This window comes from Ursus americanus, chromosome 15 (genome assembly GCF_024610735.1).
Source record: "Ursus americanus isolate L20-20 chromosome 15, mUrsAme1.1.p, whole genome shotgun sequence".
Lineage (NCBI taxonomy): Eukaryota > Metazoa > Chordata > Mammalia > Carnivora > Ursidae > Ursus > Ursus americanus.
In genome coordinates, this window is record NC_142141.1 from 20,955,043 (window position 1) to 20,969,636 (window position 14,594).

At 50.9% G+C, this 14,594-nt stretch overlaps 1 protein-coding gene across 2 annotated transcripts in view; it reads right to left on the reverse strand.

Moving 5' to 3' along the window:
- GALNT10 (polypeptide N-acetylgalactosaminyltransferase 10) overlaps positions 1-14,594 on the reverse strand; it is a 212,798-nt gene that overhangs the window by 26,538 nt on the left and 171,666 nt on the right. For both annotated transcript variants that reach the window (XM_045791964.2, XM_045791966.2), the window contains exons 6-7: positions 11,255-11,438; positions 5,761-5,878 (exon numbers count right to left, since the gene is read on the reverse strand). In XM_045791964.2, coding sequence (XP_045647920.1) covers positions 5,761-5,878; positions 11,255-11,438 — 302 coding nt within the window. The remainder of the gene's footprint in view (positions 1-5,760; positions 5,879-11,254; positions 11,439-14,594) is intronic.

Consider the following 14,594-nt stretch of genomic DNA (forward strand, 5'->3'; position numbering starts at 1 on the left):
GGATGTATATGGCGAGGGAGCACGGGGAGGGCGGAAAACCAACATTTTTTCCTTCTTAGTTAAAAAAAAAAATTGTAATTTTTTCCTGATTATAGAAGTGATATGTACCTATGATGAACATACTCATTGTTACAGAAACATTAGTAGAAGGGGATGACCGCATCTGGAGCCCCCCCCGCCCCCTGCCCGCCGATGCCGCGAGGGACAGGAAGCCTTCGCGGTGCTGTGGGTCCGAGCACAGACTCCGTCTGAGTCCGACACGCAGGGCTGACACCCCTGTTCCAGCTGTGTGAGTCCGTGGAAGTGATTTAACCCGAGCCTCAGCGTCCTCATCTACAAAAGGGAGAAAATCAGAGCACTGCCTTGGGTGTATCGCGGAGGCTAAATGACGGTGTGTGAACAGTGCCGTGCACACAGCTCCACACATTTCTAGGGCGCGTGCCCAGGAAACATTAGCTGCTGTGAGGAGAGTCTCGGGGTTTTTGTTTGCTGGTTTGCCTTTACCATATTTTTAAACATTAAGCATGAAATCATAGTACGTATACACAATTTTTTGCTTCTGTTTAAACTTAATTTTGGAGGCATCTAACTTTTTAAAATATAATACTCCATTGTTTAGATGTGCTCTAACTTATTTACACCCTTAGGATGTACATTGGGGTCATTTTCAATCTCTCCCTACTAGAAGTAAGGCCTCGATAAATAGCTTCTGCCTAAATCTTTGCTCATCCTTGCAGCTGTCTCTCTTAGATAAACCCCTGGGTGTGGAATTTTCGGTCAAAGAATGTGCTTGGTTTGGCATGGAACAGATTTTGCCAAATTGCTGTGAACGAGTGCTAGCCACGTACACTGTTGCAGAGCCCACCTCTCTCCCGCCAGCTCGTCCATATTGTCCTGTGGGTACTTTCTCTCTCTTGGATCGCAGACTTGAAGCTATCCTAACCCTGGTCTCCTGGGGACACTGTGCCATCTTCCTTCTGGCTCGTCCTACTGCTACCGCCTCTAATCCAAACCACTCTTGTACCTGTGTAAGTCAAAGGGCTTTCCCCACAGCATCTTATTTGATTCCATCTCGTGGGATAGCAAGGAAAGTCGTAACAGCACTCTCTGGGAAGTGAGGGCCAGAGAGGTCAAGCGGTTGGTCTAGGGCCCCCAGATGGATGGATGGAGAGCTGAGATGAGAAGCCAGCGCCCTGCCTTCTTGCTGAGTACCCTTCCCACCACACCACCATTACGCAAAAATGGTGATGTAAGTCTGGGAAGGGCAGGGCGAAGGAAGTTTTATCAGATAGGAACTGATGCCACTAAGTTATTTAAAACACCTACTATGGGCCAGACAATGGGTCTAGAGATAGCCTCCAGGAAGCTCACAGTCCAGTGGGGAAGACAGGCCACCCCTTGGGTCATGCCAACATGAGGAATTCAGAGCCAAGCCAGGACTGATGTTGGGGTGGACCCTGGCCAGCACAGGGAGCTCAGGTAAGGCTGAATGTGGGCTGGCCGGACTAAGGAAAGGCATTTCAAGAACAGTGAACAGTGTGTGCTTCCAGAGATGGCCTGACATGTAAGCCTAGGACTTGTGAGCAGTTCCACATGGCTGGGCACACACATCTGTGGTTTGCTCCGCCCCCACAATCATTCTCCTTCTAGATACAGTGCCTGCACTTTCCTTTGGGGAAAGTCCTGTCTCCAGGATGGGCAAGGAACCAGCAGGCCAGTGAGACTCAACCTGGGGACTTCTATAAGAATGATCAGAAAGACAAACTCTCTTTCCAATGGGATGCTGGGTATTTCCATGAGAGAAAGCCTGCCCTGAGCAGGAAGCCAACCTAGATGAAAGCAGAGTCAAGGGACTGAGAGAGAGGGAGACCAGCGGAGATGGGTTAGTCCCTGGATCCAGCCAGGCCTGAAAGGTCTGGCTGGGAATTTCAATTTTGTGAGCCAATTGATTCTGATTTTTCACTTAAATCAGATTGACTAGGACTTGGGTCATTTGTAACCAAGAGTGCAGACTAATGCAATGGGGTGAGAGGACAGGGGGAGGGTGGAGAGAAAAGCAGGGGTCAGTTCATGGAGGCAGGTACAGGCAGGCTATGGAGTTAAGGATTTAACCAGCCACTAGAACTGGGAAGATTCTGACTGCCACCCCGGAGAACTCTGATAGTGTGACTGTGCCTTTTGGAAACAAAATCTCTCCTGGCTGAGAGAGAGAGAGAAAGGGAAAGGGGAAAAAAAATCAATGACTCTTCCAGAAATTTCAGAACCTTCAGAATACCTCTTGTAGGGTTTTCCCATCAGGATAGATGGCCTACTCTGGAATTGGAGCCAAAGTATTAATTCATCAGACCAATGGCACATATCAATTTATCTTAATTTCTGAAAATACACTCGAGCCTTTCAGACCAGTCTCTTTTCTCTGTCACCAAGAAGAAAAGAGGTCTCAGCAGAGATGAAGCAGAGGGAACATGGCCCTTTCAAAATGTTCCACTCTGGCTGAAACGGAACCCCGGCATTGCGGGGAGGCATCTCTGGCAGAGGAATGGGCTTTCCCGTGCCCTCAGCATGGTGGGCAGGCCGTCCGCGGGGGCTTGGGAGACAATGCCCTGGGAGATGAGCAGCCACGGGCTCGGGCAACTCACGCTCTCCAAGCCAGGAGCGAGAAAACTGAGGGAGGAAAGCCCCCCTTCCAGACCTGGGAGCCTCCTCATTACACAGTACCCTTTCCCCTCGAGAGTGAAGCACATGAATTGGATCAAATGAAACAGGAGCCAGCCTCCTTCCCCCTCCCGGATGTGCGACTTCCAATATGGCTTCATTACCGAGTCTTTTGTAAATAAACTGTGTGGAGAAAAATGCCATTTGTTCTGCTGTAATTGCCTGATGAGCATCATTAGATGGGTCTTTGAAACACACAGAATGAAATCATTTTGGGTTTAGGAATTCCTTTGTGCAAAGGCTTCTCCTTTCGCTATCCTCCAGAGAGGGCGTTTCTCAAAGGGGACTTCGTGACCATGGAGGCTGGTTTCTGGCCAGTGGCGCACCTGCTTTGCGTGACACACCAACACAGATTTATTCAGTGCCTTCTCCATGTCAGGCAACCCTTTAGGTACCTGGGACACAGCAGTGAGTGAAACACACACACATTCCTGCCCTACTGGCGTTGCCATTCTGGCGAGCACTCAGAACACAGGCGTGCCCATTTCTGGGTACACACTTGGTAGAAAACTTCATAAATCAAGTTTGTTTGATTGCTGGATTGAGGAACTGTGAGGTTAAAACTCTCTTGATTCCCTGTGTGTGATTTCACTGTACCCATAAGGATGTGACATTTGGAAACCTAGACTGCATGGGCTAGGGATCTCAAAAAAATGACATGTGTGCCATCACTTGCCAGACCAGCACCCATGGCAGACATCACTAATCAATCACTGCTTTTTCTGATTAGCTCGGATGCAGCTTCAGAATACACAGCACCACAGTGCTGGGTAGCCCCTATCCCTGAGCAGATCAGAGTTGGCTGCGAGAGGAAACCTATTTGCTATTTCTCACTTAACCTGTCAGTAATTCACTTCACTGAGAGGCTGCAGAATATCCCAGTGAATGAAGAACAACCCAGGAGGAGGCAAACACAGAAGACGGGGGAGACACTGCAGCCGACTTCTCAGGCTCGTTTTCCTCTCAAGTGTCCTTCTCTCCCTCTCCTGTTCCTACAGAGGCCTAGGAAACGTGGCAGGTCTGAGTGTGGGCTCTGCAGTCAAGGACACCTGGGGCCAGGTGCTGGTTCCATTACCCCACCTGTGTGTGGCTCAGACACCTCAAGTGGTCTGAGCCCCACTTGCCTCCCTGTGAAATGGGTATAATGAAGACATCCCTCTGCTAGGGATGCTGGGAGGATTAAATAAGCCAGCCCGTGTGAAGGGCTTGGCACAGTGTCCCGTCAGCTCTGAGCAGGGCTGAAATCTAGAACTTGTTTGCAGCTGGGGTCCGCTCTGACTGGTTGGGGCCTGGGCCCTCATCCCCGTTAAATACTTCGAATATCACCCCTGGACATGAGTGTTAGTTAGTTTAGGGGCTGGTCCCCTTATGGGAGACAGCTTCAGAACTCCAGAGGTAAAACCGACACAGCTTGCCCTTCAAACCAAAATAAAGTTGTGGTAGAATTCCAGGTGGTTGTCTTCTTGCTAATCAAGGGTTTACAATCCCCAGTTCTGAACAGCTCAACCAGTGGTGTGCACAGTGACAGTAATGATGTCAATATGAAAACCATCTTCGGGATGTTGTTGAGAAGAACCCAGCCGGCATGGGCGCATCTAATCCTCCGAACGACCCCGTGAGGATCCAACTATCATGAAGCTCATTTTGTGGGAGCAGAAACTGAGGTTCGGCAAGGTGAGCCTTCCTTACCCAAGATCACATAGCTGGCCGGAAGTGGCAGCACTGGGACGCGACCCCAGCACCGAAGTCTCAATCACTGTGTGAGACGATGGTCCCTTGCATAAAAAGTTGGTGCCGAAGTTGGGGGGGGGAGGCATCAGGGTTGTGTATTCCCAGCAAATGACCATCCCTCATGGGTGGGGTTATGTCCTCCCAGGGGTCCCGGGGATATTAGAAGCAGGTCCTGGCCCACTTCCCCTCAGAGGGACAAAGCCTCTCTTCTTCACCTGACTCAATATGGAATCCCACTAGTGAAGGGGAGAAAGTGGCCCCAGAAGTTTGGGTGGCTAACTAGCAACCACCATTTCCCTACTACCATTGTCGAAGCTTCTACAGCACATGGGATGCTGGTGTAAAGATTTATTCACTTTTTTCTTTTTTTAAAGATAGTGTGCATGTCTGCCTCATGCAAGGGAGTGGGGGAGGGAGCGGTAGGGGAAGGGGGAGAGGGGAGGGAAGGGGCAGGAATCTCAAGCAGACTCTGCTGAGCACAGAGCCAGGTGCGGGGCTTGATCGCTGGACCCTGGGATCATGACCTGAGCCGAAACCAAGGGTCAGATGCTTAACCGACTGAGCCACCCAGGTGCCCCTTCACTGGATCTTTAATAAATTTTACCAATTATTAATTGCTGGTTGTGTCCCCAGGTTGCATGTTAAGCACTTCTAAGATATTACCTCATTCAATCTTCACAATAGCTCTGTAAGGTAGGTAGTATCATTACTCTCTTATTTCACACAAGGAAAGAAAGCTAATTAAACTTGTCCCAAATCACCAAGCTCCTGAGAAGTGGAGGTGGGATTTGAACCCACACTTTCCTGAGGCCACAACTTGAGTTCTCGACCACTGGTCTCTATGGCAAACTCCAGCAGTGGTGGATACAAAGAGGAAACCTGAGAGGGGTGGCCAGGAAGCACTCAGGCTACCTAGAAATCTGGGAGGCCAAGGGCCCTCCCCGGAGCACAGCCCTCCCCTAGGCCTGTGTATCCTGCTTGTCCTGGTTTCTCTTCCCTGCTGCTGGGTTGCTGGGCATCTCACTGGGAGACACGGCACCATCTTTACTGCAAGGGAGACCTGTCTTATCCTAACGCTGCCATCCTAAGAAGCAGATGATATAAGAGCTGTGGGTAAGGCCAGTCTTCAGCAGCCTGAGGAGACACCCCACATCCGTGATCGCACGCAACAAGGAGTGGCCCACAGCCCCTGACTTCTTCACCTGAGCAACAGGAGCTGCAGAACCTTAGGGTTCAGTCTTTCCAGGCTCAGGACAGGTGCCAAGGGGGTGTGGCAAGAAGGGGGAGAAGGGGGCTTCCAAGAAGCTGGCTCACCTTGAATGAGATTTCATACTGCTCCCCTCCCCAGATCTCCAGGCCTGGATCGTACCCGCCCAGCTCCCAGAACCATTTCCGGTCCACAGCGAACAGTCCACCGGCCATCACGGGAGACCTGCCAGGGAAGAAGAGTGCTGTGTGAAGACCAAACGCTGTGGCCGCGTGCTCTGAGTGCGAGGCAACACTGCCGTTCCCCTGGGGGTGGTGCTGCACGCTGCCCCATGAGCATGGCCCACGTGTCTAGCGGGGAATCCAAGGCCCCTCCAAGGGAGGACCCAGGCTGTCTTCAGTCTTGGCCAGAACTTCCCTTCTTAAATGCTACATTTTAACCAAACCGATCCAAAGCTCCTTTCAACCGTTACTTGTGAGAGGAAATCACAGGAACGCGTGCCTTGCAGCTGCATTGGCAGTGCCTCACTGGTCCTCCCACGGGTTAAATGGTCTGAATCAGGTTCCTCCAAGCCTGTCTGGGCTGTGGAATCTCTTAGAAGACAAAACACAGCTTGCTGGGCCCTACCCCAGACCTATGAAGCAGTTCCTAGGGGACAGAGCCTAGGAATATGTGTTTTCAAACAGGCTCCTTGGCTGATTCTCACTCAGTCAGCCCAGCACTGGACATCTGTTCTGCTGAGAGTGTGCAGAAGAAGATACACTCTCTGTTCTTTCTGTTAAACTGGGATACGATTAACTCCACACATTCACTGTCTCATTACTCTAGTCGCTGAGTGCCAGCTGAGCCATGGATGCTGGGAGAATGTGGAGGTAAATCAGATTTGGCCTGGACTTCAGGGGATACTAGTGTGGGAGGGCAGCCACCTCAGGACAGAAGGATCCAGAAGACAGCGGGGGGGGGGGGCGGGTAACAAGGGCCTCTGGCAGGTGCAGACAGCACTACAGGAACACGAAAGGAGGGAGTGTCTGCCTCCAGGGTTTGAAGGCAAGGAGGGAGGCTGGGGCAAGAGTCAAGAAAGGGTGCTTGGGGGGGAAGTTCGAGGTGGGTTTTGACAAGTGGGAAATGAGGGCAGAGGAAGGAACCCCACAGGGGAAACCCCCAGGAGCAAGTGCACAGAGATGATAAATTGGGGGCACTGTGGGCAACAAGACGTCAGCCTGGCATCGTGCCAAGCCCAATGGGGATGCCATGCTGCAGCCTGCCTGTGTCCCCACGGTGCCTCACACAGGGCTGGCACCTGAGAGGGGCCACCCATATTGGTTGAGGGAAGATCTCTCAAATAACATTCCAGCAGCCAACTCCACGCCACCTCCTGGCCTTGGGAACTGCAAGCTCATGGAAATTGGGCTGATTTAAAAAGAACGTAGCTAACCCACAGCCCTCCCAAGCTTCCTGTAGCAGATGAACCTTGACAGCATCGAAGGGACTCCTTTAAAGGAAGATCCCCTTGAATATTCACTGAGGGCTCAAACGCGGCAGGTGCTTGCCTGCACTAATTTTTTAAAAAGATGACCACTCCTTGCGTTGACCTCATGAGATGGGCCTCATCCTTATCGCCTCACTGACACATGTAGAAACCAGAGCACAGACAGGTAACTTGCTCAAGGCTTCACAGCTACTAAGCAGGTTTTGAATCTCTAATCTTTGCCGGAGCTCACACCCCTCAGGGCCACAGAACAATTCCTCCTGTCAGGCATGAGCAATCGAGAGGCAGGTGATGCGTGAACAGGACAGGGGATCAGGGATGGGGAAGGCATCCCTCCAGCTTCCTCTCTGCTTTACCTTTGGTGTGATCTGAGACGAAGTGTTTAACCATTTAACCCTGTGTCTCCTGGTACAGCAGCCACGGCCACATGTGCCACTGAACCTCTGGAATGTGGCTACTCTGAACTGAGATGTGTTGGAAGTGTAAAGATACACCCGGGATTTCCAAGACTTAGTGTGAAAAAAAGAATAGAAAAGGCCTCATTAATAATTTCAGGGGCACCTGGCTGGCTCAGTTGGTAGGCATGCAACTCTTGACCTTGGGGTTGAAAGTTTGAGCCCCACGCTGGGTGTGAGATGACTTAAAAAAAATCTTTAAAAAAATAATTTCAAAGTGTTGGTTACATGTTAAAATGAGACGATTTTAGGTATACTGGGTTACACAGAGTATATTACAAAAATGAATCTTAGCTACTTCTCTTTACCTTTTTTATGTGGCCACTAGGAAATTTACAAGTACTTACGTGGCTCACATTATGTTTCTACTGGACGGTGCTGATGTAACTCTGAGCTGGTCTCCCATCTACACAATGAATGTATAGCTGTGTTTCCTGGCTTGCGTTGCTGTTCTATTTCTGAAAGTACCCAGTATTATGAAAAATAAGGTGTCTAGTATCAACTTTCCTCTGTCTTATGAAGGTTGTGGGGTTTGGGTTTTTTGCCTGGAGATGCAAATACCCTGCTTGAAGGGGCAGGGAGTGTTTCTGAGCCCGTGCTTCAAGGGAAATCAAACCCGAGACTCTGCACACGGAAACGAGCCTGGGTGGAAGCCAGTGGCAAGAGCCGAGGAGCTGCTGTGGAACCGGGAGGATATTAGCCTTAAGGCGTTTTGGATGCTCAAGGCTTGCCTCCAGAGGGAGGCCTCTCCTCCGGCCCAGTCTATTTTCTGCTGTGTTCAGCAATAATAATAACAACAATTCTGAGTGTCTAGCGTCTACCATTCACTTTACCGACATCTCTCCAGCTCTCACAGAGCTCTGTTCCTAGCCCCCTTTTCGGATGGAGAAATCTGAAATTCAGAAATGCTACATATTCCGCTCAAGGGCATGCACTGAGTCCGTGGATAAGCTGTGGTTCCAGTGGGGGTCTGCCACCAAAGCCCGTGCCCTTCAAACTTCATTCTACTGCCCTGTGCCTGCAGACTGCCCGCTTGCTGGCACCGTGGAGAGGTGTGCAGAAAATGACCAGGATTTTTCTAGTGGCTTCTCCCTGGGTTTTGTTCAAATACAGTACAGAAAAGATACTCTGGAAAGAATCAGAGGATATAATCGATGGAGGGTCCCTCAGGAAGCATCCAGGCCAGTGGCTCTCAACCGTGGCCACACATTAGCATCCCCTGGGAGCTTTAAGGAACACGGATACCTGAATCCCAGCCCAGACTCTGGTGTAACTGGTCTCGGGGGCGGGGGCGGCCTGGTGGGTTTTGTTTGTTTGTTTTGACGAACTCCCCAGGTAATGCTGATGTGCAGCCAGGTTGAGAGCCACTGCTCTAGGGCGGGCCGGCCCCTTCCATAGCCAGATGAGGCAAGGGAGAGAGGCCCTGGAGGAAACCAGTGGGGCCTCTGCCACCGAGCAGCAGCATGACCTGGACTTACCTTTTCCTCATCCTGCAATGAGAAGATGAATGTGCGAGACCCATCCTTATGCACATTACAAATGTAGGGCCCACAAGTCAGCTTACAGTACTGATTCAAACCAAAAGGGGTTCTGGTTACCCAGAAAAGTCTGTTTTCTGGAGTAGCCCATTCCGACCTCAACTTCTGCTATGTGTCATGTTGGGCAAGTCTCACAATCCCTCTGAGCCACAGGGTCTGCATCAGCAAAGGTGGAGAACCGTACCCACCCCCCCAGTGTGCCCTGGTAAGGACCGTGTGTGGTCAAGTCATGTCCCCTGTGACTGCTCTGCCAGCCCAGGTCAGATGTTAGGTACTCCTCTCAGTAGTATTACTCTCTGAGAACTCAGGGCAACTGGGGTTGCCTCGGGCGTGTGGGGGGTGCTGACTGCATGATGTGGTCTTAGGTTCCAATAGTAGTGGTTGGCCGCGTTTAGGACACAGAGGTCAGGAGAAGAACACAAATGTCCGACTTGCTCAAGAGGCATGGAGCTCCACCCATGCTCTCAGCTCACACTGCTCCATCTCCCAGCCACCTTTTATTTCCCCAGACAAGCTTGCTTCTTTCTCCCTCTGAGCCCTCCCTTGGCCCACAGCATTAGGGGCTCCCCTCAGGAACTCTGGTGTTCCCTGTACCCATGAAGATGACCAAGCTGCCAACAGATCCCTTTCTCAGATGGGGAGCGTGAGGTGCAGGGAAGCTGGGGCTCACTGGGGTTAAACTATGCTTAGGCAGCTGTAGTAGACAGGATAACGGCCCCCCAAAGTAGCCAATGCCTAATTCCTGGAACCTGGGCATATGTCATCTTTGCAAAGGGATTCTGCAAATATAATTAATGAAGGATCTGAGATGGGGAGATTGTCCGAGTGGTCCCAGTGCAACCACAGGGGTCTTCATACGTGAAAGGATGCAGGAAGGTCAGAGTGAGAGAAGGGGATTTGATGATGAAGGACAGATGGGGGAGGGAGAAGGAGCACGAGGGAGAGGGAGCGAAGGGGAGGGGTGGGAGTAGAAGAGGAGGGGAAGGCATGGGGAAAAGAGAGGGAGACTTGGAGATATTACGCTGCTAGCCTTGAAGATGGAGAAAGGAGCCATGAGCCAAAGAACGTGGGCACCCTTGAGAAACTAGTGCAAGCAAATGGATTCCTCCCTAGAGCCTCCAAAGGGGACACAGCCCTGCCAACACAGCGACTTTAGCTCAGTACAACCCCTTTTCAGACGTCTGACCTCCACAAATTGAAGAGAATAAATATGTGTTGTTTTAATAAGCCAGTAAATTTGTGATAATTTATAATTAGGAAACTAAGACAGCAGGAAGCTGGCTGTACCCAAAGGTCTTTCCAGCAGGGGAGCCAGAGTGGCCCACAGGACAGCACAGGATGGGCACCAGAGAGGCCCTGGTTTTAATTCTGGCCTGGCCACTAACTCACTGTAGAAGTCAGCGCCCCCCCTCATCCTGGGGCCTCAGTCTCCCCATTTGCAAGGGGTTGGCGTCCATTACCTGTAGGGCCCCTGGCTTTCCCCTTCTAGGATGTTATGGGTCCACTCCACACACTCCCAAACTTCTACCGTGGGACAAGCTATTATTTCCCTAATATTTCCCTGATCTTTCCGAGAGGATATAACTGAATGATGGGAAAACCGCCCTGGAGGCAGACAGACCTGCATATGCATCTGGCCTTTACCTGCTTCTGAGCTGTGTGACCTGGAAAAGCTGCCTCACTTCCTGGAGCCTTGGTGTCCCCACTTGGAAAATATGGATAATAATTCTGACTACATGTGGTTGTGGGGGGTTAAAAAGGATCTGCACGTGGTGCTCAGCACTGTGCTTGGCATTTAGCAAGGGGTCAGCACATGGTGGCGGTGCTGGTGCTGCTGATGGTGATTACGACTGTGCACTAGGCTGGAGGGACAGAGCCACTGTGCTCACAACCCCTCGCCACCTCCCCGCCCTGCCACAGGCAGTCTGGCCAACCACAGATGTGGACAAAGAAGACGTGGCCAGCTGGGAGGCCCCTGAGCTGAGGCTCTGTGACAAGCTAGGAGGGGCTGTGCTTCTGCTTGGGGATGTTAGCCCTGGAGGGGGTGATCCTGAGTTGGGTGTGTTGGGGGGGGTCACTGGGCCGGCCCCTGGGACCAGCCTGGGTAGCTCGTACTTACTCAAATGGGTCGCTGGGGTCAGCTTTCTGCAGTTCTGGAGGAATTGGGATCCGCTTATAGTACATCTCCCAGTCAAAGGCGCCCCGCATGGCATCCCCTGCCTGTGTTTCATACCGAAAGTCATCGTGGTCAATTACGTCAATCATTGGGCACACGATGGTCTTGCGGTTCCGAGCGATGCGGTCTGAAAAAGTCAAGAGATGCCCGTTAGGGAGGCAGGACGGGGCGAACAGCTAAGTGCATGACCCTGTTGTGCAGCTGACTCACATTTTTAACGTGTTCCCTGAGTGAATTCTCTGAACACTTGAGTTTGGGAATCCCAAGAGGAAGGGAGAGCGCAGGTAAGCAAGATGGGCCAGGGCTCCCGTCCCAGCTCTGCTACCTGTGAGCTACATAAATCATGTCTCAGCCCCAGTGTTCTTCGTGAAACTGGGAGAAGAGGCTCTGTGTCCCAGGTTGCTATGAGTATCGGACACTGTGATGGTTGGAGGCTCGGCACAGTTGCCTGTAATGGTCAGCACTGTTGTGGAAAGAGGCTCATTTCCTTCTGGGAAGGCTCCTGTCCTGGCCCTGTCAGGCTACACATTCCAGATCCTAACCTTGACTCGAGGCCCAAAGTAGCCAGGCATCCCGGTACTTGCCCCTGACAGCTCCTCAAAACTTCCTAGCTATAGTTAGTGACCAAATGGCCCTCCCTGCGAGAGAGTTCAGCTCACTTCTTCCAACAGTCACAACTACTGAAGAGGGATAGACTAAACAAACAGAATTTTCTTCTAGGAGAGAAAGCAGCATTTTTGCCTTTTTCTAAGCTGCAAGACACAATCCATAGGTGGGTCATGAAATTGTGTGTTTGTGTGTGTGTGTGTGTGTAATGAACCAAAAAAGACTACTGAATGTCAGGGTGCATTCCAAGTGATAAGAAAAAGTACTTCTTCAGGAAATGTGTTGCAGTCCTACTACATGGGTGTGTGTTTGTGTACTGGATTGAGATGTCCAATGTTTAACTGTGGCACAGGGTCAAAACAGCTTGAGAAATGCTGCTTTGGGCAGTGTGTTCTCTGAGCCGCCAGTGCCAAGGCACCCACAGTGTGTTTACAAACACACCAGGGCTGCCCCTGCCCCAGCTGCACCGAATCAGAATCTCTGGGGGTGGAGCTTGGGTCTGCCTGGTGAGCGGGCTCCCTAGGGATGCTTAATGAAGTCGAAGAAACTTCTCCAAGGACAGATCTAGAGAAGCGCTTCCCCCCCCCAATTATTCATGGCCACACAGGAGATTTCACTTCTATGGAGGCTCTGGGCCCAGGACACAGAGCTCTGCTGGAGGCTGGCTGATTGTGGGAGGTGGGGGGTCAAGGGGCAGCATCAGATAGAGTGTTCCAGGGTGCTACACTCACTGGGGGACAGAATGCCCAGGTCCAGACCCTGGTGTTGTCACCTATGAGCAGTAGAACTTTGATGAAGGTTATCTGATGCCTCTGGACCTTGGTTTCCCTGCCAACAAAACGGAGGAAGAGAGCACTAGTCTTGTGGGGTCCCCATGAAGACCGAATGGGACAGTGGGGCCAAGATGCGCAGCCCAGCCTCTTGCACAACCGCACGCCGCCGACACTGTCTGTGACCAGGCTTGCTGAAAGAAGCTCAGAAGCTGAGCATCTCCCTCGTTCTCCTGGTGTTTTAGTTTTCTCATTTGTTGTACGTGGATAATAATGCCTGGCCTGTCTGCTTTACCCCGTAACTGTCAAATTCAAATGCGGCTGTGTCCTAAAAAGCTAAGGGACTAGCAGATCCATGATGATGATGGTGATGGTGGTGGAAATGAGGATCAACAGTGGCTTTCCTCTGGGGGCTGAGTCCTTCTCAGGCTTAGGAATGTCTCCTCGCCACAGAAGGCAGTGAGTTTCGAGACAAAAGCCCTGATGTGCTCTGTCAGCTGCTCCTATGAACAGGGACAGACTTTCACATCTACACCACCCGTTCACATTTCTATCAGAAAAACAGAAAATAAAAAAGAGGGACCATGTTTCTTCCATGTATTCTGCAGATTATGAAAATTACCCTCATATATTTCCATAGAAACAGAGTTAAGGGCTATTTAGGCTCCCAGCTCAGCTTCGTGCCCCACCACTTCATTCTCTTTATGAGTCACTGGATGACCCGACAAATGGGTTGTTCCTTCAGCTCCATAAATTCGGTGATTTATGGTGAGGCTTTTTTCTTTCTTTTCCTTTTTCTCTTTCAGTAATGAGAGGCAGATGCAGAGACCTCTTGGCTTCGTTACATAAACAGTTGACCAGAAAATCTGTGTTATATCCTTTTCCTAATCCAGTGGGATCCTGGACCCTTGGGTCAGAAGCATATAATCTAATACTGAGGTTCCATGCTGATCTGTGTCAGAAAACAGATTTGCTGGATTATCCCATTAAACTGTGTGGGTTTTGCTTTCTGTTCTCACCTCTGCTTGGTGGCCTGACCAGTGCTCCTCAAAATGTGGTCCCTGGACCAGAAGCACTGGGACCGCCTGGGAGCTGGTTAGAAATGCAGCTTCTCAGGCCCTACCCCTAGATCTCCTCAGTCAGAAACTCTGGGGTGGGCTCCAGGAGTCTGTGTTTTCATGAGTCTTTCAGATGATTCTGACGCAGGCTCAAGTTGGCCCTAAACTTCAGTCCCCTTTTCTCCCCAGCTTTCTGTTATGGCGAGAATACCCACCCATGTGTGAGGAGTTCCTTTTCTCTCTAGATTGACAACTCTTCTCTGATCTGCCTCCATCCCTGTCCCTCACCTGATTCCCAGTTTCAATGGACCATTTCCTCGACGTCCACCTGTTAGCACCAGCTCACCGGCTTCAACGAATCTGAGCTCCGCAGAACTCAGACCTGCTTCCTCAGCCAGCTATGAGGCACCTCACCGCCCACAATCCAATCCTCATGTCACTCTTCTGTCTGCAAGGTTATGGTGAATGGCTGCCAGATCATGCTGCCCTGTCCACAGCCCTTTCCTGATAGCTGTCAGAAACTCTCCAGGGAGGAAAGGAGTTCAGGGAAGGCAGTGTGGTGTTGTGAGTGGACAGACTTTGGGGCCAGATAGATGGTGACTTTGACACTTACGGCCCAAGGGAACAATATTGAGTCACTCAGTATCTCTGAAACTCAATTTCTTCTACTATAAAATGGGGACACTTCTGACCTGGCATGGTTTTGGGAGGACTGGAGATAACACTTACAACTTTCCTGGCTCAGTAGCAGTGCAGTGAATGTTAACTATTCTAAGTTGCTAGGATAATGTCCCTCCACAGTTTGGCTCCTACCAGTAGACAGCCTTGGCTTGCTTTCCAATAAAACTT